The 25,203-nt window shown below is 37.5% G+C and overlaps 1 protein-coding gene across 1 annotated transcript in view; it reads left to right on the top strand.

Annotated features, from left to right (window-relative positions):
* The window catches only part of LOC149298076 (nectin-1-like), a 95,767-nt gene extending 73,053 nt beyond the window's left edge, over positions 1 to 22,714 (top strand). Inside the window, exons 7-9 of the mRNA XM_089487924.1 lie at positions 5,636 to 5,723; positions 8,972 to 9,085; positions 22,493 to 22,714. Coding sequence (XP_089344050.1) covers positions 5,636 to 5,723; positions 8,972 to 9,085; positions 22,493 to 22,714 — 424 coding nt within the window. The remainder of the gene's footprint in view (positions 1 to 5,635; positions 5,724 to 8,971; positions 9,086 to 22,492) is intronic.
* Positions 22,715 to 25,203: the final 2,489 nt, after the last annotated feature.

The raw sequence follows: 25,203 nt of genomic DNA, 5'->3' as shown, positions 1-25,203 counted from the left end.
CGCGATAAAATGGGCTTGCTTAGAGAACAGATCAACAACTACTAGGATCGTAGTCTTTCCTTCGGAAGGTGGTAAATCAGTAACGAAGTCCATAGCTAGTTGTGTCCAAGGCTGAGTGGGGGTTGGCAATGGTTGGAGAAGGCCAGCGGGCCTCTTTCTGGGTACTTTGTATCTTGCACAAACGTCACAGGACTGTACGAATTCCTCAATGTCAGTTAGCATAGAGGGCCACCAAAAACGTGGTTGTGGGAGAAAATGCACATTACGGATTCCGCGATGCCCAGCTATAGGGGAATTGTGGGCCCATGACAACACTTTGCTGCGATGTATAGGGGGTACGTACAGACGACCAGGAGGAACTGCCAGATCTTTGGGTCGGTAGCGTTGAGAGCGAGAGATGCTTTGGAGAACGGCAGTCGAGATATGTTGGCAACAATACGATGGGACGGAATGATGGTCTCATCTTTTACAACAGTATTAGGACCCTCAAATTGTCTAGATAAAGCATCAGCCTTGATATTCTTTGATCCAGGGCGATAGGTAATTATAAAATTAAAGCGAGTAAAGAATAAGGCCCAGCGTGCTTGGCGAGGATTGAGTCTTTTAGCCTTTTCCAGATAAAGTAAATTTTTATGGTCACTAATTATAGTGATCGGTGTCTCCGTCCCTTCCAGGAAATGTCTCCACTCTTCTAGAGCCATCTTGATGGGCAACAATTCCCTATTTCCCACATCATAATTAGTCTCTGCATCAGAGAATTTTTTAGAAAAAAACGAACAAGGATGTATTCTGTTGGTCTTGCAGTCTCTTTGAGACAGAATAGCACCGGCACCTGTCTCCGACGCATCCACTTCGAGAATAAAGGGCAAGGAAGTGTCAGGTCTGTGAAGAACTGGAGCAGATAGGAAGACCCTCTTTAGCTTTTCAAAAGCCACAACAGCCTCGGTAGGCCAATTGTTGGGAGTGGCCCCCTTACGGGTTAAAGCGGTAATGGGAGACACCATGCGAGAGAAATTAAGAATGAAGCGGCGATAATAATTGGCAAAACCTAAAAAATGTAATTCCTTTGAGATCAGTGGGCCTCTTCCACTCCTTGATGGCTGTGACCTTCTCCGGATCCATCTCTAATCCGGTGTCGGATATTATATATCCTAGAAACTTGATATGACTGCCAGTGGCGTCTCCAGCTTTCATATTTAGGGGGGGCACATGGGGGGGCCAGGGACCAAAGTAGGGGGCCAATTATAAAACGGTACATATACACTATATATACACACACACACGTTAGACGTGCATTTTTAACTACATAATATGCACTTATCTCTTTGAAGTAAAGACTGTGATTAAAATGATTTCAAAATAACAGCTAAAGTGACAGTTATTTTTCATTCTTTAATATTAGCCCCTGCTGACGATATATATAAATATTAGACCCTGCTGCAGATATATAGAAATATTACACCCTGCTTCCGATATATATTAATATTAACCCCTGCTGCGGATATATATTAATATTAGCCCCTGCTGCGGATACATACTTATATTATACCCTGCTGCCGATATACATAGAAATTATACCCTGCTGCCAACATATATTAATATTAGCCCCTACTGCCGATATATATTATTAGTCCCTGCAGCCAATATATATAAATATTAGCCCCTGCGGCCAATATTTATTGATAATAGGCCCTGCAGCCAATATATATTAATATTAGCCCCTGCTGCCGATATATATAAATATTAGTCCCAGCTTCCGATATATATATATATTAGCCCCTGCAGCCAATATATATTAATATTAGACCCTGCTGCCAATATATTTGCCACACTGACTGCAGATCAGGGGAAGACAGTGAGAGTCAGTGCAGTCTTCCCTCCTTCTGACTGCACCGTGACATTGAGAGGTCCTCTCCCCTGTAATCATCCCCAGAGTCCCTTTGTCCCCTCATTCACTAAACCATACCGCTCTTTTACTTACACCCTGTAGTTCAGGTATAAATCAAATAAACAACACATGGAAACAGCACACGCAACTGAATGAGATAAAAAATAACAACCTGTATTTGCAGGTATACATAAATAATGTATGGAAACATAGCAGATACAGATCAACAGAATTTGACACACTATTTGACATCCAAACAACTATAAATCATTCTTTTTTATCACATTATTAAAATCCCAGAAATCAAAAAAGTTAAAAGGCCCAAATAAATTAAGGAGATTAGACATAATGGAAACTTCAACAAAACTTTTAGCCATTAATGCATCACAACCATCTTAGCGCTGCGTCACCAAATGAACAACCTCATCACAGATAACACAATGCATACAGCTGCATATAACTAAGCTGAGTACCACTTGGTCTGTGAAGGCCTGTGAAACCAAAGGGGAATAGCGTCCTGTATACTGTAATCAAGAATTGAGTTTCACAAACTCTGAACCAACATCTAACTTTTAATAATATATTCAGATTGAAATAACACAAAACCTTTACTTTTCCTCTGATTTCTAGGCCTAGAAAGTTTTGTCCTCTGAAGTGACCACAAAATCTGGATAAATAAAAATTACAAAGTTCTATTTAACCCTCTACAGCAAGTAAAGTGCCAGGGAACAGATGACCAAACACATATCAGGACAGGCTCTGCCACACTGACACCCAAACACATACCCCAGGACAGGCTCTGCTGCCACATGGACCCCCACATCAGGATGGGATAACCATATAAAATGCCTTCCACATTGCTTTGCTGTTTGTGTGTATTGACCCTTGTGTATTTGTGCCCCCCCCAGCCACCCCCCTTTGTGCATTTTTGCAATACACCCTTGTGTATTGATTTATTTGATGTCCCTAGCCAGCCCCCTCCCTTGTGTATTAATTTATTTGATGCCCCCAGCCAGCCCCCCTCCCTTGTGTATTGATGCACCAACCCCTTGTACTGGTTAATATAATGACCCATGTGTATTAACCCCCCCGTTTGTGTATTGATATATGTGACATCCTTCTAACCACCCTGATGTGTAATTATGTCCCCAGCCACCATCTTTTTGTATTATTTAATTTTCCCAATGCAGCACCCCCTTGTTAATGTCCCTCCTTCTGTCACCTCCACTATTTATTTAAAATAAAATACTTTTTTTGCTGGCCTTCATTCTTCCACTGTAACACAGCAGACTGCTCTTCTCCCTCATGCTCTTCTCCCTGTCAGGCAGTGACAAGCAACTGTTCCGTAAGAGCCCGTCCCCTTCAAAGGGGCGGGACGAAGAGCCTCAGTCAGTGATTGGCATGCCGGCAATCCATTAAGCAGCCAGCGGAGGCGGTTTTACAGCCGCTTTGAAACTGTCAGCCGCATCGGCTGCAATTGGAGCTTAGTGTTCCGGCACACCGGGTCAATGGTATAGCGTTTCAATTGGGGGGGCACACTGGGGGGCACAGCATAATGTAGGGGGGGCCATGGCCCCCTCTGGCCCCCCCTGGCGACGCCCCTGATGACTGCGTTCAAACTCACATTTCTCAGCTTTGGCATACAGGAAATTTTCTCTTAAACGTTGCAACACCTGCCGAACATGTCTCCTATGGTCTTCTAGGGTGGCAGAGAAAATCAGGATATCGTCTAAAAAACGAAAAATGTTGTTGATGAAATTTTGGAATATCGCGGGAGCATTACAAAGTCCAAAAGGCATCACCAGATACTCATAATGACCGAATCGGGTGTTAAAAGCGGTTTTCCACTCATGTCCCTCTCTGATCCTGATTAAATTGTATGCACCCCGAAGATCTAGTTTAGTGAAGATCTTAGCGTCCTAGGAGGTCATAAAATTCTGTGATGAGGGGCAATGGGTATTTATTCTTCACGGTTACTTTATTCAGCCCCCTATAGTCTATGCAAGGTCTAAGGGATCCATCTTTCTTTTTAACAAAGAAGAACCCTGCACCTGCCGGGGAGGAGGAAGGGCGTATGAACCCCTTTTCCAGACAGTCCTTAATATATATCGATAAGGCCTGACAGTGGATATGTGCGACCTGAAGGGGGAGATGTTCCTGGAAAGAGTTCCTTTACAGATTCTCGCACCTGGGCACTGAGGCGTCTAGTTACACCCCTGAGTGCAGGAACTTGGTATCATCCACCGGTACCGGAGCAGAGCAGTATACTGGTTGCAGCAGGCAAAAGAGTAGTCGTTACATGGAGCCGAAGTCAGGAGTAGGCAAGGACAGGATAATCAAAACAAGCCGGGTCAAACACAGGAGATAGACAGGGACGTCAAAATCAAGCCAAGGTCAGAAGCTAAAATCACAAGGTATTTAATAAGCACAGCCAACACGCACAAGGTACTAACCCCAAATGCATTAACCGCCCTGCTTGAAACGGAGGCTTGGAACGCACAAGGGTAGTGCCTATAAGAGGGCTACAGGCATCGAGGGGTTTCAGAAGAACGGCGGTTCGGGCAGACGGAAGGTAAGTACCCCGCAGTTACACTCCTCTGGCATCAACCAATTGGTTGATGCCAGAGGAAGACCCTGCAGGTGACCAATAGGCTCACTCGCACGGTCTTTGTAACCCCTGACAGCGAACCTATGGATTTCTGCTCCCGTTAACCCCTTCGATGCAGTGTTAGATAACGGGAGCAGAAATCCGTAGGTTAAAGGGCCGTGCAAGCGACCAATAGGCTCACTCGCACGGCCCCTTAACCCCTTAAGGTGCAACAAGTGCACCAGGAGCCTAAAAGTCTGTACGAGCGACCAACAGAGTCGCTCGTACAGACTTTTAAAACCCGAACGCAGCAACTTACCCGGCAGATCCCACTGGTCTCCCTGTTCTATCAGTTAATAAATGATAGAACAGGGAGACCAATGGTATCTGCCGGACAAGTTACGGCACCAGGAGTTTAACAGTCTGTACGAGCAACCCTATTGGTCGGCAGCAGGAGGCTTGTCTGTCATCAACCATTGGCAGACGAGCCCCCTGCTGACGACCAATAGAGTTGCTCATACGGACATTTAAACTCCTGGCGCCAGAGCTGCTGCGGTACGCGTTAACCCCGTATTAACCCCTTAACCAGAAAAAACGAACACGAAGAATGTCCACGAATATTCGCCCGAAGAGAAGACAGGAACAGGCTAATATTCGTGGAATACGAAGATTTTTTTCCCCCCGAAGACGCGCACAAAGACTAACACGAAGAGCCCCCTGGTGCCCAAGTCTAGAAATTATCTGCATAAACCATTGTACAGTGCTGCTAAATTAATCATATCTAATTGGAATCAGAACCTTTATATATTACATTAATTTCGCTAATTACGTATAACTACAATATTCACCTTAAGGGTACCCAGCTCTGTCCTCATGGGCTGTAACAACAGATGAGACCAATTACATTACTCAGTAGTGCAACATGCTGAGTGCATAGTAAAATGTTAATTATAGAAATCCTAATACTCTGCCTGATTATGACAGTGATGGACACCCGAGACATATCCATATTTATTTTATGATTATTGTTAATTGTCACTGTTAACTACCCAGAATAGTGCATTTGATGAATATATGTCTGTTGAGTAGTTCTTTTTTGTGTGTTATTATCTAATTTGCCAAATAACATTGGAATGTCGATTTTCTTTTTTTTTTTTTAGGACAGACCTTCCTCCCTCCCATAAACCTGTTCCACCACCAAAAAAGAAGCCCGAGATGAAGACACACCTTACAGCTCATGACATTCAGGTATCAGATTTCATATACAATGTAATAAAACAGACATTGTGAAACTGAGGATTTTAGTACTTCTCCATAATACCAATACACTGTAACAAGTGTAAACGGTTTTTAGGGTTTTTTTTCACATATGTGCAGTGCAAAACATCAAATACCTCTAACCAGTGCATGTTTGGTCTCCCATTGATGTATGGTGAGTATAATTCTTAAAGCATATTGTAGCAACCATTTGGTTACTACGAAGAAACAGGAGCCCTTCATTAGTCTACCATTCTTGTCCTGGTAACAGGACAGAACTGGGAAATGAAAAAAAGTAAAAAATAAAATCCCTTTTGTAGGGTTATCAGCAATGGGAAATGTTTTGCTTATTTACTAGATAAGATTACTAGATTTTAAATTTTGTTGTGTTTATGCGTAAATAACCATAGTTTCACTAAAATAAGCATGATATTGGACAAGGCATGGATGACCACGGTCTCTATTTCAGAACTAAAGGAATAAAAGGTTTTACCATTTCCTTTATTTACACTTTTATTTCTTGGGTGCTGCTCGAAAAAAAACATTATTTGAAAGTTTATCCTATCCTTGCCCTATCCATTTTTTATTATCTTACTTTCAAAACCTTCTGTTGAAGAATGCTAACAATAACTGATGTGAAAAGCTGAAAATCTGCAGATGAAGAGGCTCACAAGAAGAGAGCTACCTCCAGGGTTCTTGTAAGATACTGCAGTATGGCTAATCAGTGGACATGTGCGGAGTTGAGGCGCTTCAAGCGTGGAGTGAGCAAATTCTTCAATTTATTTACAGAATTGTGCATTGTATTTATGGCACATTGTTCTGTAACTGAAATATAATATTTAAGAATATATTCCGCATGAAGTTAAAAGATGTGTATATATATATATATATATATATATATATATATTGGTTATTTACTTGTAAATAACCAATGTTTAATTAAATAACCAAACTATTAGGTATTTATGTATACTGTATATCGTTTTATCAGGATTTCAAACATACCATATTTTTATTTTTTGGATGTAGCAGACCTAGGGTCTTATATTTGCATTTACATTCCTCAACCCCAACTACACAGTATTGCCTAAATTGTTGGTGGAAATATATTATATATATATATATATATATATTCAAATAAATTATATGAAATGGGGCATACATGCAAGTAGTACATGTCCAAGATTACTTCTGTTTACCTGGACTTTTTTATGATATTTTTGTTGGCTTGACGTTGGACTGTTGTCTTTTTTTGCATTATATTATACATTATAGTGTATTCTATGAACTTTTCTAATAATGATATCCAGTGGATATCTAATTAACTTTCAGGATCCATTTCAGATGGCTGCAATCAAGAAGTCTCTGTCTAATCCTCCTTACTGCTTTCGTACAACAACCTACAGAGCTGAATTGGTACCTCTGATAAAGTCAACAGAATAACAAAATGTATAATATAAATTTAAAGTATACATGTTTTTGGATCCACTAAGGAGCACACTATCTACTTTTATTTGCCTTCTCTAATTATCAGCAATAGAGTTGTAAAGTCATTTTTCCAACTCTGAGGTCACTTCACTTTGGGGAAAAAGCCACAGTATTCTTGGTCTGCTGCTCTCATAGGTTCCTATCAAAGCATTCATTCCCTCTTTCAGAATAGACAAACCAATATAAGTATTTGATCACTTTTTTATAAATAAATCTCATATTGTCGCAGCATTGTTGGGCATTTTGATAAGGTACAGGTGTATGAAACAAAGGACATCTTTGAGTTGTTAGTTCAGTGCAATGAACCTTGGCCCCTCACCGAAGGAGTGTGTTCAAATTGTTAATATATTCAAGGAATGGAAAGAAAGACATGTAGATGGAGTTCACAGTCATCTGTTCCTGCATACCAGATCCAAGGAAATAATAGAACATAGGTGTCTGGTGGTTTTCTTTGAAAACATACACTAAGTCTTAAAATGTCATACTTCAAAGATTTGGCAGCATTTATTCATGGATGACCTTTCAATGGACATTGTAATTGCGTTACCACCAATGGTTTTTCTTGACATTTTGGACGAGACCTATGTCTATTCTATCCATAAGTACAGCGCTTACATGCTTGTCAACATTTTGTTTCCAGGAAGTTTGTTGGTACATCAAATTCCAACTCTAAGTTACTGATTTGCTGAAACCTTTTTTAAATCAGATTATCACCTAAAATGCCATTAAGGGTAGACAATGGATCAATATCTAGAATTCTTTGACACCTACCAACATGTTGTCTGAGGTCAATGATATTCTTGGGATCAATTGCAGAAATTAGCCACCCGTGACACCTCAAGGTTTCATTAATTAAAAATATCCATGTTCGTCAATCAGTCTGTACTTATTAAGAAAAAGAAGTAACCTTATATATTTGCCAACTGCCTAACTTCAGTTTGAAAGTTACTTATGTGCAACTCTCATTTTCCTTGGCCTCTGGTTTTCAAAGAATACAATCAATTATTAAGTGGATTTTTAATTATTACCTCACGGATGACCAACTCCTGTAGCCCATACATTGATTGGATTAATGAATAGAAAATGGATTGTGGATTATTTTGGATGCCAACATCCTTCTTTTTCAAATGTTTAATTGTGCAATCCATGATTCCAGGAAGAGCAAATCTAAAACTCAGTTTCATGAAACACAGAGACAAGACAATTACCATCATAAAAAACACTTTAAAACAAGTCTAGCAGTACAAATGGAAAATGGAACAACATGCATATCCCTGTTACATAAATGGGAAATGTTTATTCAACAACCATATATCCACACAATGTTTTATTCTGACCGATAGCCCTTCCTTAGGTTACTAAACAAAAGAATTAAAGAAACAATTTGGGAATTACTTTGGAAGATTTCAGGAGAAGGTTCAAAATCTTACTCTCGCTAAATCTCATCAGTGCAGCATTGGAACAACTATGGCTCGTGCAAGTGAATCTTGAATGGTATCTAGCTAATCATTTTGCTTATGATGGGTGAATATTGACAAAAGCCCTCGATCATAACGTTCACAGCAAGCAAAATAAATAGTTTTTTTATTACTGTATTTGAAATATTAAACTATAAGATTTGATTGCTTTAAAAGATATTGAAAAAATCTCATCGTCAATAGTTAAGGTTCTCATAAAAGGCTCATACCAACTATATAATAACATAAATATATATATGTATATGTGTATGTGGTATGTCAATGCTTCCTCAGGTTGTGCATTTGGATCCTGTTAAAGCAGAGGAGGAAATAATTACGCTGCCTATACAACAGACTCCGTATTATGATATGTCGGCATCAGACAATGCCCCCTACTGTGAACAAAGGGTAAGATATGTGTATGATTTATTTATATATATATATGTATATGTATATATATATATATATATATATAATCATTCACTTGTTGATTGGTTGATATATCAGTCAAATCAAACAAGTATCCATATTGTCCATTTCCATTACATTATATTTCTGCCGTGTGAAAGCAAGTCATACTTGACATGAAATTTCATGCCAACACACTGAAAAGAAACATACACATAAAACATTATTTATTTGCACTGAAACACACTAAATTCACAAAACCAAACTTAACATCACATTATAATATTAACACTTTCTAAATCACAATTCACAAATCTTTGCCATGCAATAAAAGCTTTATGTTATTCAAGTAATTTGTCATCACAGTTTATGAAGCATTTCTTTAGAAGAGCTTATTCCCAAAGGCAATAACATTTCTAAAAATTGTTCAATATGCTTCTAATGTCAGTGTGGGTGTTAAAGCAATCATCTTTTTATCTGCTATTGGACAAGGACAATATTGTCTCAGTTATAACTTCCGAAGAGGGCTAAGCACATCCAGCATATTGCAAGACAAAATGTTGATCATTCCTGGAACTTATCAATACATTGTATGGTGACTTTATATACAAACACACCAGTCCTGATTTCCACTCATGCAGTTTCACAATCCACCTGGGCAGATTTGCTGAAAACAGAGAATAGTTTGATGTAGTGCTTGTACTACCTTAGGGTCACATCCTAGTAAATACTATCATGGCATTGTACAATGCTTCTTAAACACAAGGACACTACAAATTATATTATACCAACTGTGGAACCTTACTGCAAACCATTCTTGCACCTTGTACATTAACCGTCTAGACCAACCAATGTACTACCCAATCTGGAAGAAGGAAGGTAAACCGCTTTGCAGGGAATTTTACTCAGATATACTCTGCAGAGCAATGAATAAGCCAGGTATCAATGTATTATTACAGTACTTGGAAAAAATGTGAATCTACTACAACAGGGTGAGCCTACTGGTATGATAAGCATCCAGTTGCGGCCTTTTAATGTGTTAGTACATGTTTGCAAATTACATTTAAATATAAAAACTATTTTTGGTCTAATTTAGTGAATAAACTAGCACATGATGCTCCATGATCACTAGCGTAACTATAGGGGTCACAGTGGTCGCAGCTGCAACTGGGCCCATGCCTCTAGGGGGCCCGGTACAGCCCCTAAGACCCCTTCTTCCTGTCTCCTGGTACCAGGTCGGAACAATGGCATGGATATTCACGTATTGGCATAGATATTAAGTGCACCTTAAAAAAAAAATTTATTAAAGTGTTTACATGATTTCATTAATAAAATTTGGTTATTTCAACCTCTGATGTTTAACAAGAGAAGCGAGAGCCGTGGCACAGATTGGAATACTCTCATATATACTATCATAAATTGGGGGCCTGCCACTTTAAACAAAGAAAATATGCATAAGGAATGCGTGACATAAATATAATAACAAGTCTGGCCACAGTGTGCTCACACAGCTACCTGTGTCCTGCCAGGATGAGAACTTAGTACCCGTTAGTGAAAGTCTGCAACCCAGCAATGTGCTCATTAACGCTTTGAATAGAGAATCAAGGCGCATGCATGGAACGTAAGCCCATTTAACTGACAACAGCCCAAAGGTGATCTAGTACCTTATTTTTCAGAAAACACACAGTGCTACATTAGCGTAAATAACTTTTTGTTACAAAGAAAATCTACCTAAATATTTATACTGAAACTATATGATAAAACAGTTCCAAGAAACTTTTAGGCATATCCAATCCAGTTAAAAATGGCTATGCAGGCATTTCACAAATCTTTTCATATGAAAATACAGAGTATCAGCAATTACATCCGTCCAGTTGTAATAATCTAGCGTAAAATACTGGTAATGCATACAGCAAAATGTGATTATTATTATCAGCTCCACACCAAATAACATTCAAGGCTTTTTTGGGAAGAAAATCTCAATTTAGGTATGAAGATCTAACTTGTTCATTATTTGGTCAACCATGATAATGATAATAATCTGAGAGCAGATTTCCTTATGCAGCAGTTTAGTTCCAAAACAAAAGTGAAAACACAGTGGCCAAGTCATTTGTTCAATACACATCTGTTATGCTGTGTAAAAGTAGAGGGTGATTAAAAAAGTGGACTGACTCAAGCCAGGCCAAATCAAATCCCAGACACAATTAAGTCATACTCAACTGCCAGTTAAGAAAACTCTGCATAAGTGCAAGGACAAAGACAACATGAAAGCAAGTGCATTAGATGGCTTTCTCAGTTTATGAAATGCCAGAGACAGGTAGACATCAAGCCCATTTGGACCCCACAATTTTTCCTCTATGGCTTAACAACTGCTGAGACACACAGAACAATTTCATCATGAATGACCTTACCATGACCTACCCACAGAGTGTCATTTATTTGTGCGCAATTTTCTTGATGTCTTCCCAAATGTGGCACATTTAATATGTGGATTTTCACTAAAAAGAAAAAAAATTCTTCCAGAACGTTATTTGGCCCATTGCCTGTCCATCTTCCTTGACCTTCAGCTGTGTCATATGAGGCTTGAACTGCCAGTACAAAATAATTTTAGCAATGCTAGTTTCATGACAAGAAAGAGATTATCAATGAAAGTGTATTCATCATTATTAGTTTGGTACCAATGGAAACTATAAACTTTTCTTTTCCTAATAAGCTATTACACTAACTTTTTACTTATGTGAGTATAATCTATGAAAAAGAGCATTCAAACTTAGAAAGTGTTTAAATTGATGAAGGTAATGCTACTTTTTGATATCTGGGGCTAACTCAGCTTAAAGCCTACATTGCTCAGTATATTATACTATATCTATCTATCTTTAGGGATTTAAAAAAATAACAATATATATGTTTAATCATCCATTTTATGTACTTGGTATCTCTCTTATTATTAGGAAGCTGATTGTCTAATCAATCAAATGTTACCTGAACCATTTGGGAACAAATTAATAAGATAAGCTACTTTTGCCACGGATCTCGGCTTTCCTAAAGTAAAATAATAAGAATAAATAAAATTGTAATTTAAAAATGATAAAAACTCCAATTATGTAGCCATGATATCATAATGGAAACTATTTAAGAAAATGTAAAAAAGTACGTAAATAATAAAAAAGGTGCATTTTAAACCCTTATAAAATAGCAAAACACTACTTGCAGAAAATATGAAAAGATTGGGTATTTCAAAACATGTAACAAATATTACAATTTTGCAGTTTTGTTCATTAGCTTTAGTAGATGAGTAGAAGAGTTTTCGAATAAAAGTCAGAAAAAGTTTTTTTTATTTTCCACCATATTTGTTTTTGTATAATACATTATATGATATGATAAAAATAGTGTGTAAAGAAAGCCCTAGTTTGTGTGGGTACCATAAATGAGAAAGAAGAAAATTACAGCTAAACACAAATACTGCAGAAATGTTAAAACAGCCACTGCAGGTTAGGTCACCAAGGAAATTTCACCGATAACAGATTTACAAACCTAAATGCTAACAAATACTGATGCTCTAGCATGGATGAATATGCATTTGGTAAACTGGGATGCTTAAGGTAGTGTCTGACAGCCAACAAAAAAGATGAAAATGTTTTATCGCTACAGTATTTCATGTTTATGACAGGAATGATATATGCATGACGGTATTATTTCAATGTTTTTTTAATCCAGTTGTATTTACAATATATATTAAAGTGATCAGTGCAGGGGCAATTTTCAAAAATGAAACTAAGAAAAAAAATGATTACTGATTTAAAAAAAAAAAATCACTAAAATAATACAATAAATAATAATAATAAAACAATAAAGTGAGCTAAGTGATGTCATTGTGACATCACTGGCATTAATAACATGTTCAAGAGGTCCCTAAGAGGACCTCTAACCATTTTTATTTAAAAAATATATATATATATACAAAAAATTAAATTAAAAAATATATAAAAAAATACAAAAACAATACAAAAATTAAGAAAAACCCTTACATCCCATTGCCCTAACACAATATCTAAACAATATAATCCTCCTGCCCCCATTCACAACCCCCAAACCCGATAAACCATAAGCATAAAAATTATACGAATAATGTACACCTTATAGTATGTTTCCTATAAGTGGTGGGAAAGTATGGAAAATCTATATAAATTAGGTATTTCTGAAATCAGGACACTTGAATTGATAATTCAGGATTTTCCATCACTTTACCTAATTTTGTGAGGATTCAGAGGGAAGATTTATACAAAGTTAAATGTTTTTTCTAATTTATTTCTAGTTTTTAATAAATTTCTCATCCTAAATTTTCAGCTAATCATCTAACTATGGTATTAAAAGAAAGCTCTATCTCTCCTTGAAAAAAACAATATATATAGTTTACATGGGTACACTATTCACAGGGAAAGAGAATATTCGCTGAACCGACATACCGCAAAAATGGCAAAATTGCTCTGGGATTTGAGGTACCAAAAACCCCTGGGACTGAAGGGGTTAATAAAGTCAAGGAAACAAATAATATTTATAAATACTGGCAGCAGAGCCCTTTACATTAACACAGAAAGATGCATTTGGAGTTGCTTATGAAATAAAAACTGAAAACAGCATGTTTAGATACAAATTAGCAAGCAGTCCAAGCATATAAGATAGAAATGATCATCAATGGGAAACTGAAATATACAGTGTTTAAAAAAACAAATTAAATATAAATGCTCCAAAAACAAAATTGCTTTAAATCCAAAACTTGCAAAGTTTGATGCTCTGGATTTTGGATGAAGACAAGCAAATAAGACAAACACGTGTTTTTGTTTCTTGGCCTTGTGGATTTTCATGTTTCCACTTACTTTATATATATATAGATTCCACCCACAAACAGGTCTTTGGGCAAACCTGGAAAATATAGCACAAAATAAGTTCTTTACAGAAAGTCATGATCAAACACAACTGTCCCGGTCAGTTATTTTTAATTGTGTAACCATTTGGCACACCAAGGATTTTACTGAAGGATTAAAAACTACCTTTTATACACTGACCCAGTGTATCCTGCTTCTGTGCACATTATCTGCCGACTTTCTCGAGCAATTGAATTTGTGTTATATCATCAGTCAATGACTGCAATCCCTTGACTTATGCATGCAACTCTGAGTTCCCATTATGTAGGAAATATAGGCAACAACATTTAGTAGTTTCATATACTAGATTACTTTCAACTTTGATAAAAAATACTTTAAGTATCCATGTACTCTGCAACAAGGGACTGAATAATTAGCTTGAGGCTTTAAAATGAGATCGGCCTAGGACATAAATTAAGACAACTGATTGCATATTTCTCAGAAGGTACGCTTTAAAATGTATTTAGGAAATCATATCATCGGTATAAAATGACTTTAATTAAGTGTACATAACCTTGAGAATGTTCAAATAAAAAAACATAAAGACCAAGAGGAATCTATCCTAATTTAAAACACTGATTTTTTTTTAGCAATATCCAATTATTTCCAGTCAGCCAATACATAGGCCAAACAGAACCATGCTTGGTAATTGCAAGTCCTGATATTTTCTTCATGATGAAATATTTAACAAAATTTACACTTAAGAAAATATTATTAATTCTCTTAAAATGTGTATTTTAGAATAATAAAACTGTTAGGATATTGACCACTTTCGAATCACCCTCATAGTTGTTTTGGAGAGTTATGAAAAATCAGGAGACCCCAACTTTAACAAGTGTCCCTGCAGGGTGGGCTACACATTTTGTAGGTTAATGAGCAGATGTTTACAACACCCAGCTTGAGGTAACATCTGCTCAACCAAATAAAATAATGTACCTGTAGAATGTGTAATCACCACTCTCATCAGCATTCATATGTTCATGTAATCTCTAGACAAGAGGTGCAGTTGCCCCCAGGCACCACAAGGTGAGGGGTGTGCTGGAGCCACCTGGCTCCAGAACCTTTAGCGCAAGGCATCAAGAGACCTAATCATGGTTCTGGATTTAAGTGATATTGTCAATTTCAAGTACGTTATTGTTAGATCCTCAATGACCTTTAGGGGAATTGTCTGTATTAGGTCTTCTAGTTAGCTTCAAACATCAGCTAGAGTGATTGCAACCGCATTTACAGTATTACTTAGTTTTATTAGAGTCAGCTAAGCAGTATTTTCATTAATCACTGATTAAAATCCTGATATTGTTTCATTATTAAACTTTATGGTAACAAGTGACTTTAATCATCTGCAACTACATGCTGATTTATCTAGTTAGTCAAAACCTTCTCTAACAGTACACTAATTTGTATTTTTACATCCAATATCAAACACAACACAGCCTCCCGTGTAATAGCATTCCATTTTCATTGCAAAATAATTAGTTGTACTTATGTGCAGTATCAATAGTTGATTACAGTTTAACATTGCTTTGTAAATATAATCCATGGAACTTCATAAAAATCACATACAACTACAGCCACTGACTTACAAAACAGCTCACTTGCACCTCAGCAGCTTATTACAGTGAATGTATTTTATTTTGTATTATTTGCCCTGTATTGATTTTTCTCGTTGTTTTCCCCATTTGCTCCAAATCCCGTTATTCCTGTATAATACTTTTTCTCTCTGTTATTGCCTTGTCTGTTCCCTCTTGTACTTACTTCCTTGTCTGCTTACCAAAAACCCATCCCCACCTTGCCTTGCCTTCCCTTCTCACTGTCTCTCTCTCACAGTCTCTAATGCTCTGATCTGCAGAGTTCTGGTCACACGGACCTAGACGTTCAGTACGCTGAGCTGGACACGTCTGCCCTGGCGTCACCTCCCGACATCGGGAGCTCCATCCACGCCAGCGGAGACCTTGTCGAGTACGCAACTATCCAGCCTCACTTACGCTAACGCATGCAACCTAGGCCCTTCCCCTCAGCCTGGCCTCAAGGTACTCTGCTCCCTGTAACCCCTAGCTGAATATACCTGTGGGCAGCACAATAGTGCAACGCCACTTCATTCCTCCTCACTAATCCTGGTTATGTTCCGTTATTCCCTGGACATGTCCTGGACAGTCCATTCAACATGCATGGCCCTCTTTTTTGCATGCCCCATTTAGCTTTCAAGTGAATTTATGCATACACATTTCCAGATAAATGTTGTCTCCTCTTGTCATCCTAAAAAAATGTTTTCATTGAAATTGCTGTAGTGCTTACGTATAGTACATAGGCATCTGCATAGAAACATATGTTTTGATGGCTGTAGAAATATTAAGTAGTTGCATGACATGTAGCCAACAGAATTGTGAACAAAAGTGGTTTCCATATCCCCTTATCAAAAAGCCCTGACAAGTTAGGGGGATTCCTGCTTGAACATGAATACTTTCAACACAAAATCTTACAGTTCTGGGTGCAAGAAGGGTCAACAGGTGTCTTGCCAGTTATTGAAGATGGGATTTGTCCATTCCATGTACCAATGAGCATTAGGAAAAGAACATGTGTGCGTCAGTCTTGGGTTTGTGTGACAGCAATATGTTTTTGTAACCTGTATTACTTTTCAAGTGCTTGGAGTTTCATATTTTGAAACTTTTGTAAATGTGATGGGTCAGATGTCAGCCTATTAAATTAAACGTTCACACCCCTTATTTAATAATTAAACTGTTTTGTATAAAGTATATGTTTTAGAGGGAGATATGCTACCCAGATATGAATGCCATTTAATGAAGTGTAGCTATGATGTATGTATGTATCATGGAAGTATGTTTGTTTGATAACTAAATGCACTGGCCTCCCAAACCACTTCTACGTAAATTCCAAATGGCTGCGTAAACGTCCTGATGAGCATGTGATCTGTGATCACATGATCTGCTTCCTAATCTCTGAAAACCATTAGTTTATGGGTAAGGTCCAATAATAATTTTTCATAGTTGAAATGCTGTAAGGAAGTTTAAGCGTGCAAAATGCCATTATAAAAATGCTTCTCATTATTTTATAGTAAAGCAGTACAATATAATTCAAATTAATGCTCGATGCAATTTAAAACACAAACAAATTATAAAGAATACAAAAGTAAACAGGTTACAGTACAATGTACGCCGATATATATATGGTATATGGGTGTTAAAGAAATATATGGCAGCGTTTAAAGGTAAACCGAGCAATAACATAGCAGTATTAATGAAAACTTGCGTAAACAGAAAAACACAGACCACAGATTTATTTTTTTATCTATAGATAAATTAAAAGTAGTCTAATTCCTAAGGCGACCATAAAGGAGAGGGAAATAAGCCTCTAAACAATTGGTTAGATGTAATAAATATCTACTATGCTTTTAAAATGTTGTAAATCTCTTAAGGTTTCTTACTTTATTTTCTTAATGCTTTCCTAAAGCATCTATGTAACAGATATATTGAGAAGAATTCTTAAACAGGAAAGACTTGAATAGAGAAAATAGACAACATTTAACATGTTGGTAAAATATATTGTATACCTCTTGAAAGCAAATAAAAAAGATCACAGCCAATGCAAATTAGCCACAAGTTGGAACATTGAAATACAACAGGATATTTGCATTTTCAGGCAGCATTATCAGTCTTTATATTATTAAGAATTACTAGTGATGGTTTACCCCCATATTCCTTTAATTTGACACTTAACAGACACTAAATCAACAGGAGCCATGTAGGGTGCCCCTCTCCTACATGCACGTGCTTGCTAACATGCTAGAGAATCCATTCGCAAAGCCCTTCTATCTGCTTAGGGCCATAGACACCCTTGTTGCCTATATGGGAGAGCCAGACCTTTAAGGGAAAGCCCCATAGGTGCTGTCAGAGTCCAATGGGATTCACATTTTGAACACAACACAAACAAAATATTGAAAAAAGGCAATCATATTACCTAAAAACATTGAATTATTTGTAAAGCACCAAAAAGTCTACCAAGCGACAGGTACAATTGCTTGCCTTAAACTGTCAGGGCCGTTTTAATTCTCCAGTATAAACCCTGGTATACATTTGGCATTATTAATTAAATATATCAAATGTTTTGCCTCTGAGGCATCATATTCTAAATTAAGCTTGTAAAAGATTGAGACATAACATTCTGAAAGGAAAGAACTTGCTTTTTGTAATGCAATGAAACTTTAGCTGTAACGGAAAGCAAATGTGTAGGTTGGCCCAAGGAAAAATTGCACCCTGGACAGGTCCTAATTCTCACTGAGGCAGAGGTCAGTGGAGCCATGTAACAACATTATGTGACCCTGCAGTAACAGTGCAGCAGTTTGCACCATGTGCAAGATGCTCTTAAGACAGGTTCAAACTCCAAGCGAGTGACTGTGTGTTTGTGTGTTATGGTGGTGAGTGTACTGGGCTTTACATACTTCCCAGATCAGAAAGTGTCAGATCTCCCTGAATGTGACTAAAACTGTAAATCCTAACTATGTTTGGTTTTTTAATGCAGAATGTCATACTAGCTGCTATTATGATAAACACATGTATTAGTACCAGTCAAGATGGACTTGTGAAGGACACATTTAACCACACCAACAGGATTATAGCTCACAGCAGTGTAATCAATGTAGTCTAGTTAAATGTTAGAACATCATTTAATATTGAGTCACATGTGAGGCTTGTTTTAGAAAACAATGGGTCCAACGCACCGGAATATCATTTGAACATCATGGTGAACTTGGGCACCAGGGGGCTCTTCGTGCTCGTCTTCGTGGGGAAAAAAAATCTTCGTATTCTGCGAATGTTCGCCTGTTCCTGTCTTCTCTTCGGGCGAATATTCGTGGACATTCTTCGTGTCCGGTTTTTCTTCGTTTTTTCCGGTTAAGGGGTTAATACGGGGTTAACGCGTACCGCAGCAGCTCTGGCGCTAGGAGTTTAAATGTCCATATGAGCAACTCTATTGGTCGTCAGCAGGGGGCTCGTCTGCCAATGGTTGATGGCAGACAACCCCCTGCTGGCGACCAATAGGGTCGCTCGTACAGACTGTTAAACTCCTGGCGCCGTAACTTGTCCGGCAGATACCATTGGTCTCCCTGTTCTATCAGTTAAATGTCCGTACGAACGACCAATAAAGTCGCTTGTACGGACATTTAACTGATAGAACAGGGAGACCAGTGGCATCTGCTGGGTAAGTTGCAGCATTGGGGTTTTAAAAGTCTGAATGAGCGACCAACAGAGTGCACTTGTTGCCGGACAAGTTACAGCACCAGGAGTTTAAATGTCCGTATGAGCAACTCTATTGGTCGTCAGCAGGGGGCTCGTCTGCCAATGGTTGATGGTAGACGAGCCCCCTGCTGCCGACCAATAGGGTTGCTCGTACAGACTGTTAAACTCCTGGTGCCGTAACTTGTCCGGCAGATACCATTGGTCTCCCTGTTCTATCAGTTAAATGTCAGTTAAATTGGTTGATGCCAGAGGAGGTCCCTGTAGGCGACCAATAGGCTCATTCGCACTGCCCTGTAACCCGTGACGGCGAACCTGCGGATTTCCACTTCCGTGAACTGCCGCGATGCCAAGGTAAGTTAGAAGGGGAAGGGACCGGGGAGAGTGGTAGACGAAGACAATCACGAAGATCTTCGTGGTGTGTGTCTTCGTCTTCGCCTACGTTTTACCGCCGCTGTCTTCTCTTCGGCGTGTCTTCGGAACGAACACGAAAACGCACTCTTCGTGTTCGTTTTCATGTTCGCCCGAAGACGAATGCACAAGTCTAAAAACTACCCTAAACAGAAGAGCAGAAAAGTGCTTAGAGTTTAAAATGGAATATTCAAAAGGAATATACATTATTGGAAAAGAAAACGTAGCTCAAAACTTACAAACTTACAGTGTAAAACAAAATGAATGAAATGTATCTAGTAGCAAGTAACAATACAGCACCAATTAAAATTATTGGAAAATAGTTTCAAGTTCAACATGGGAATTGATTTTTTTTTTACACTGAGGTTTCTGCATTGCACCTCTTAAGAAGTAGTGAATGGGGATATCACCAATTCTGTAACAGAGATTTGGTTATATTTTGTTGAATTACTGATTTGGTCATTCTGCTTTACTCCTGTATTAGTCAAATGTACATCTTGAAAAAAAATATATATAACTTTCAAAGACACTAAATTACATTTAAAACCTATTTTCCGGAAATATTTCTTTTTACTGCATCCTATGAGAATAATAGTTTAGTACGTAGTCTTGTATAATCAATTCCTAAGCAATTCATAACATTATGAGATGTTAAATGATGGATAGTTGTGGGATGATTTACTCTAAATAATTAATTTGTTTAAAGGAATATTCTCATATGAAGACATCCTCATTGTCTAAGGAAAGCGACAATGCTCTTCGAAGTGCACAATAATATGCAACCCAAGCTCTGTATGTCTACAAGCTTCTCATCTTATATTGTTCTCTGTTCCTCCTAATAGTACCATTCTACTCAGCTCACAGTAAATGTCCAAGCATCTGAATGTGTGTGTCTGCCTTCTACAATGGAGCCAGAAATCAAAGTAAGATATGCAGAGTGTCTCAGACAGATTCTAGCCTACATTGTGATGGGTTGTTTTTTAATCCTGGAAATATACATATGGACATTGGATATCTCCAAATGCTGAGTAATTATTTATGGAGATCTGCCTAGAGAACTTTATGTACACAAGTTTACAGTTTGCTTCTTTTTTCATCAGCCATCATTTGTGCCTCTAATTACTTTTAAATTCTTCTTCTGGTTCTTATTTTTTTTAGAATTGTGATACAATTCACCTTCAATATTGTGGGTAACATATGTTTTCATAGGCAGTTATTAGGATTTTAGCACTTGTGTCTATGTCTGATGGAATGTTATACCTCTAAATTGAAAGTGCCCTTATTGAAATACATTTTGTTAATTCCTATTTGCAGGAATAAAGCAGAATTCCTTCTAAGGCAAACTAATTTGCAGCTCAGAATGACATATGTTGCTAATAATTTAAATTAATCATACACTCTCATTCCTAATTTAATAAAAAAGTGTTCATTAAGACTTGCAATAGAATTACTTGAAAAAGGGTTGTTTTCCCTGGTTCACCTCTTCAGGTAAATCAAGCCTGGTGATTAAAATATGTTAACTATATGAAGTTCCAAATCAATTGGAATCATAAACAGGCAAGATAGGCATAATGATCAAATTACAGTTCTGTCTCATGTCCCTTCTTCCTTAACTGATTCTATTGAAACATCGGGAAGTCTTTACTTCCACTAGTATACATGTAGTATATATGTAGTATATACAATTACAGTGTACTTCAGGGGAAGTAAATGGGAAAGGGGGGAATAAGACAGAAGACCATTTTCTAACTCAAATAATAAAAGAAGCATATGCATCAATTTGTATAACATAAACCAGAAATAGGGATTACAGTACGCTATTGTCTCTACTAACATTTTTTTTTTTAAAGTTTTCTTTTAATAACATTTTCATATATTCATTCTACTACAGGAAAAATGAAGGAGCAGTGTAACTATGTGTAGGCAGTTACACATTCCACAAACTTTGTCCTCCCATTGTTATTTGTTCTCGGCTCCCTTTTATTGTTGTGTATGGTGGTGGTGCTTCACATTGACTACTTAACAATGTAACAATGTAATTCCATCTGCACAAATCTATCTTCTGCTCCTTGACCATCCAGACATGTAGAATTTAAAGTACCGGTATAATATCAAAACTTGTCTCCCTTATTCTCTTGCAACCCATTGTCAAGAGACAGTGGTGCTGACAAAAGCACAAAACGTGCACATCTGCATTCACCTTGTGTACGTGAAAATTTGGCATACCTCTAATCATGCATTTTACTGTAAATGTTAACATCTGTAATTCTATGTTTTTCATACTGTTGCATGAGTGTCGATATGCAATGATTTTTGAGCATGCCACATTTGTGTATTTCTGTCGTACATGTGTCATTGGCACCACGTGTAATAGAAAATTAAACAAGAATAAATATCAGATACTTGAAATTTACTAATATTCTATCCACATACATCGTTTGTAGTTCAGCAAATCCGATCAATGTAATCCATGTATATATTAGACACACATTAGATATGTGGTCCTCATTGGGGAAACATGGAATTCTTGTCTCAAACTAAATTTTTTATATATATTTTTATATTTAATATATTTTGTCAAGTATTACAAATTTAAGCAACAAAGGTGACTGTGGATCATGAAATTCGGGGACTGAAACAGTGCTCTACAGCTTATACTATAAAAGAAGATAGGTCTAATTGCAGAATGTAGCAAACTTATGGTCTACATAATTATATTTTTGGCATCATTTGAAGACTCTGGGTCTTTAGTCATTTCACATAAAAAATATACATGGAAAAGTGGAAAGCATACATTAAGAATCTTTTCTTATCTTCTTTAGATGTTTGGAGACCATTGCCCGGAATTACCTGAATGCCGAGAGTTCCTAAGTGGCCGCTGCCTCCATGAGGATGTCTATCTGGATCAGTTACACCCCGGCTATGTGCCCCTTTCATTCTTCCTACAGGACTCCCTCACTCGACCAACACCAGAATCAACTTTCTGCTACCCCCCAGCTGGCTCACGGGCACCATATGTGTGTCCCAAAGAGCAATATGTGTGAAGCCATTCACTTGATGGATCCTGCACGCCAAACCCCCTCACCTTATAGTGGTCCAGTATAACTCCTGAACTTATTCACATTCTTTCCTCATAGCCCAACTTCCAACAAATCTTACTTAAAGGGCAGTGAATTGCCAGAAACCGGCTTGCTTTGAATGGAGTTTTCAGACAATATTTCTCAAATATTGTGTGAACAATTAAATGCAGGGTCTACAAAGGAGATTTTCAATGTTTTTTAAGCAAGGTCGATTTTTCAACAATCTAAGAATGCAAGATGTAAAAGTTCATGTTTCTGGCAGAAACTCATTCAAAAATTGGGTTTTGGAGCAGGTACATGGTGTTTAATATATTCCACAAACCAAGTAAAATACAGGATAAACTGGACACAATGGACAACAAAATACCTTTAGGAAAAATGGTCTTCATGTAAGCAGTGTGAATAATACACATCTGAAAAATAAAAAACAATACATACTACAGAAAGAGATAAAGGCTGTGTAAATTTAAAATTTTAAAAAATATAAAAGAGAAAACACATAGCGGCACGTCATTTTAATGTAAATTGCATAGCTTGACACTTATTACACGTATTTAATAGCTATGCAAACCTGCCAATAGAAAGTACCTTACAATAATATGTATAGAATTAGATACCAGTTCTAGTTCACAATGAAGCCTGAAGGTCAGACACAGTTTAAAAAATTATTTTATATTAAGCCTTTCTTAAGAAATAATAAAAAAAAAAACCCAGGGGGGCACAGCTCGTTGTCTTTTGCTGCTGTTCAAGCTGTGTCCAAGCTTGTCTGTATTGTTGAAGTTCAATCTTAAAAAGTCTTGTATGAGATTTTATGGACCAAACCAATTAACGCAATGCTACGTGTCAGTGAAGCACACTAAAATATTTTGACAACACATTATTGTAACCACACATACTTACAATATACAGATTATTCCCCTTAAATGTTTAATCGAGCAAACAAAATCTTTATGTATAATTTTAAATGCGAGGAAACTATGAGGGGTCACCAGAGAATCCATTTATACCACATACGTGTTAAATACTGAGGCCAGTATATGAACTTCAATATTCAGTATAAGCATGAAGAAAAGTGCAATTTTTCCTATTTAGCACCTTTTTATGCCTGCCAACACAATGGCTACTTTTGCTACTTCTGTTAGCCTACACTTGGAATCATTGTTCCTGTTCCAGGTTTGCTGTATGTACCTTTGCATCTACAGTGCATATGCTAGACTGATCAGAGCTAGGAACGTTTAGGGAAGAATGATATTAGTACCCTCTACTCAGGAACAGTGATTCGGCACTGTACTTGCGCTGGGTAATGTAGCAGGTATTTCAATCAATTTTCACGTTAAGTAAATATGCATTGTCCATCCCTTAAACCTTTTTAATTATTTAGTGATATCTCACCTTCAATGAACTCTTTGGATTGCCATATTAAACTTCCATCCTCCTTGCTAGCACATTGCTTCAGTCCACCTCTGTATATGTACTAAGTTCTAACACAAAAATTTGTTATAGCCATCCAAAAGCAGAATGATGGCTTTATTTACTAATGTTAGTAATTTGAAAGTAATACTGTTGTCTTGATTAGTCAAAGTGTAAGTCATCAAAATTATAAACAAAAAGCAATACAGTATTTATCTTTTTGAGTGGTGTGTTTGAATATGCGAAAAGATAGATCCAAATTTTCTGACTTCACAAATGTAGCAAAATCGTTTGCAATACATTTGTTGGCTGTGTCAAGTGCAGAGAGAACATGAACTAAGGAAAGAAGAATGAGCAATAGTGTGGAGGTGAAGAGTTGGATAGTTTTACTTTACACAGAGGGTAGTAGATAAATCAAACTCCCAACAGAAGTTTAGGAGGCTAAAACATATAACCATGCATGGAATAAGCATACAGACCAAATCTGCCATCAAGGTGGAATTATTTTTGGCATACAGATGTAAACTACAAGCATGGTCAGCAATGACCTACATGTGGAGATGCATACTCCACAACCTACTTCTAAAATTCAGCACTAGCACTGTAAATCTGTGTTTAAGTTTTTACTTAGATCTTGTACAATGATAACCTGCTAATTAAATACACACATGAAGATAATCTAGTCACACAGAGCCTATCTATACCCCCCTCAACACCCTATGCTTTGTCTAGTTGAGATCAGAGGTAAAATACATTCAGGACCGCTATCAGGGGGTACAAGCTGTGCTGGTGTACTAGGCCCGGCCTCTCTGCATCATAGAAGTTCCACCACCTGCCCGTCGTCTCTCACTGTGACATTAAGGAGGAACATGGGCACGAAAGGATAAATGGAAAAAACAATGGAAAGACCTCACCCTGTCTCCGCAGGGAGTAGAGAGTCTACACCAAACCCCACTACTTTATATGCTGCCACCACCAGTTTCTGTGTCAGGTTTTAGAAATACCCAAGGAGCCTTAGGTAACCTTCGAAACTGCTCAAACTC

Source organism: Sceloporus occidentalis, unplaced genomic scaffold (genome assembly GCF_023333645.1).
Source record: "Sceloporus occidentalis isolate IW3139 unplaced genomic scaffold, rSceOcc1.0.p SCAF_35, whole genome shotgun sequence".
Classification (NCBI taxonomy): domain Eukaryota; kingdom Metazoa; phylum Chordata; class Lepidosauria; order Squamata; family Phrynosomatidae; genus Sceloporus; species Sceloporus occidentalis.
Note: the sequence above shows the minus strand (reverse complement) of the source record. Positions and strands in the feature narration are given on the sequence as shown.